Here is a 2727-nt window from a genome sequence, read left to right as displayed (position 1 = left end):
CAAAGCGCATCACAACAAATGCTTAGGAATACAAGCAGGAAGCCCATGGGATGGAAAGAAAATCCTAAAAGAAACAAAAAAAAGAGGGCACAAAATGGACCTGTAGAGGACCATCATACTAGGAGAATTGCTCATGGAATCTGGAAGATTTCCTAAGCTGACAAAGTTCTACAAATCTCAACCCCACAGTTCCTCATGAAGCTTCTTTCCTGGAATGTAAGAGGATTGAACAGTGCTTCCAAACATAGAATGTTAAAAAATGTGATACAGCAAGAAAAGCCCTCCATAGTTTTTCTTCAAGAAACAAAAAGCAACAGTACCATCTTAGAAAAGATTCTGAGAAAGATCTGGGCCGGCTGCAGCTCAGTCACTGTGGATGCCTCAGGCGCATCGGGGGGACTAGCGATCATTTGGAACCCACAACTTCTTACTCTTTCAGATTTCCACGCTTCTCATTTCTTTATCCAAGCCACTTTTCATCTCACAGGAATAGACATTCATGGTCACCTTTCAAATGTCTACTTCCCGCAACAATTAAATCAGAAACTGGCGCTTCTGGATACTCTCACGACTCTGAATTCAAACAGACAATTTCCACTTTGGATTGGAGGGGGCGATTTCAACATCATCAGAGCCCTGGAAGAAAAAAGCGGTGGCAGAACGAAATTAGAAGGAGACAGTATTGGCTTTCGTAATTTTATTCAAAATAATCACCTTATGGACATTCACACCTCAAATGGAGTCTACACCTGGTCCAATAAACGCAGTGGATCTCAGCACATCGCCTCAAGACTGGATCGCTTTCTTATTTCGGACAATGCCATACACCTTGGAGGGGATTTTCACGCCTCTATTGTGCCCCACAGAGGATCCGACCACTGGCCCATTATGCTACAATGGGCACGCCCAGGCACAAAAAGCAACAGACCCTTTCGATTTGAGGCGTTTTGGTTCACCAACCCCAACTTCAAATCAGTGGTGAAGTAGGCATGGAAAAATTTCAAACCCTCTGAAGGAACAAAAATGTTCCAATTTCAACAGAAATTGAAAAGTCTCAAACAGGTTCTCAAAAATTGGAATCATACCCAATTCAGCAATATATTTGAGCAGCGAAAAAAATTGGAGCAGCAAATTTGCACTTTACAACAGAAGATTATTATGGAGGGGCGAACAGAAGATAGAGCGCGCCAGGAGCAGATCTTTTGGACTGAAATCGAGACACGCAGACAACAGGTTGAAACTCTGTGGCGGTAGAAATCTCGCATTCGCTAGCTAAAGGAGGGGGAGAAAAACACAAAGTTTTTCCACAGATCCGCTATCCAAAGGAGGATGCACAATAATATAGCATTCATTAACAACATGCAGGGGGGAAAATTAGAAAATCATGAAGAAATGGAAAAGGAATTCCAAGAACACTTTCAGGAAATCCTTAAGGAACAACCAGAAAGCAGAGATCAGGCTATTAAAAAAATTACACAACTCATCCCTAAAATAATTACACAAGACCACAACAAACAGTTGCTTCAACCCATCTCAATGAAAGAAGTGGAAGAGGCTATGGCTCAAATCAAAGATGGCAAAGCACGAGGTCCTGACGGGTTCACATCAAATTTTTTTCATGAATTTTGGGAGTTGATTAGCACAGAAGTTTGGGAATTAGTGGAGGAATCACGGATAATGCATTGGATTCTCCGTTCGATTAACTCCACCTTCTTAGCGTTAATTCCCAAAGGGGCTGAGTCAAACACGCCTGACAAATACAGGCCTATTGCACTATGTAACATCATTTACAAACTTATTTCCAAAGTCTTGGCCAACAGGCTCAAACCCCTTCTCCCACTCCTAATCTCGCCGGAGCAGACTGGCTATGTAGAGGGGAGACAAATAATGGACGGCATAATTCTCTCAAATGAGGTGATTCATTCACTGAAGCTTCTAAAAAAGCCAGGTATGATTTTGAAGCTTGATCTTTCAAAAGCATTTGATAAACTCAGCTGGTCTTATATACAATAGATGTTACTTGCATTTGGCTTTAATGCAACATGGACTAGATGGATTATGAACCTCATCTCTTCACCCAGCTTCTCAATCCTGCTCAATGGTTCTCCCTCCAAGCCCTTCCACCCCTCTCGTGGAATCCGTCAAGGGGACCCCCTCTCCCCTTTTCTTTTTGTTCTAATGGTTGAAGGCCTCAGCCATTTTCTCCACTCAGCTATCTCTTCTCAAACCCTGAAAGGCATCTCTCTTCATGGTCTTCACCCTTTGTCTCACCAACAGTTTGTTGATGACACCATGCTCTTCGGACACCCTTCATCTCACGAAGCCTCTGCCTTCAAAGATCTGCTTTCTCTCTTTTTTGAAGCCTCTGGTGCCTCTATCAATGCTACCAAATCCCAACTTCTCTTCTTTCATACTCCAGCCTCCACTCAAATAAACATAGCAAGAATTTTGGGATACTCCATTGCAATGCTCCCTTTGAAATATCTGGGAGCTCCTCTCCTGGACTTAGCTATTAAAAATGCCTCTTGGAGAACCCTCATAGACAAGCTGGAATCTAGGCTTTCCTGATGGAATTTTCGCTCGCTCAATATGGCTAGCAGACTTATCCTCATAAAATCCGTTCTCCAGGCAATGCCCCTATATCTCTTTTCTGTTTTAGCTACTCCAAAATGGGTTCTTAAAAGCATCCGCAATCTGCAGAGAAACTTTTTGTGGGGCTCCTCTGGT

General features: G+C 42.8%; 1 protein-coding gene across 1 annotated transcript; it reads left to right on the top strand.

Moving 5' to 3' along the window:
- The first annotated feature begins 249 nt into the window (after positions 1-249).
- Positions 250-987, top strand: LOC149141528 (uncharacterized). The gene has a single exon (XM_089451260.1). It carries the CDS (start codon positions 250-252, stop codon positions 985-987), a length of 738 nt encoding a protein of 245 aa, XP_089307386.1.
- Positions 988-2727: the final 1740 nt, after the last annotated feature.

Source organism: Pinus tabuliformis, chromosome X (genome assembly GCF_031772625.1).
Source record: "Pinus tabuliformis cultivar Carrire ecotype Pingquan chromosome X, CPIR1, whole genome shotgun sequence".
Taxonomy (NCBI): domain Eukaryota; kingdom Viridiplantae; phylum Streptophyta; class Pinopsida; order Pinales; family Pinaceae; genus Pinus; species Pinus tabuliformis.
The sequence above is the reverse complement of the archived record's forward strand: the minus strand, read 5'-3'. Positions and strand labels throughout refer to the sequence as shown.

Excerpts from the sequence above, each read along its gene's own strand:
- LOC149141528 (XM_089451260.1), top strand. The coding sequence starts at position 250 with ATGTTAAAAAATGTGATACAGCAAGAAAAGCCCTCCATAGTTTTTCTT.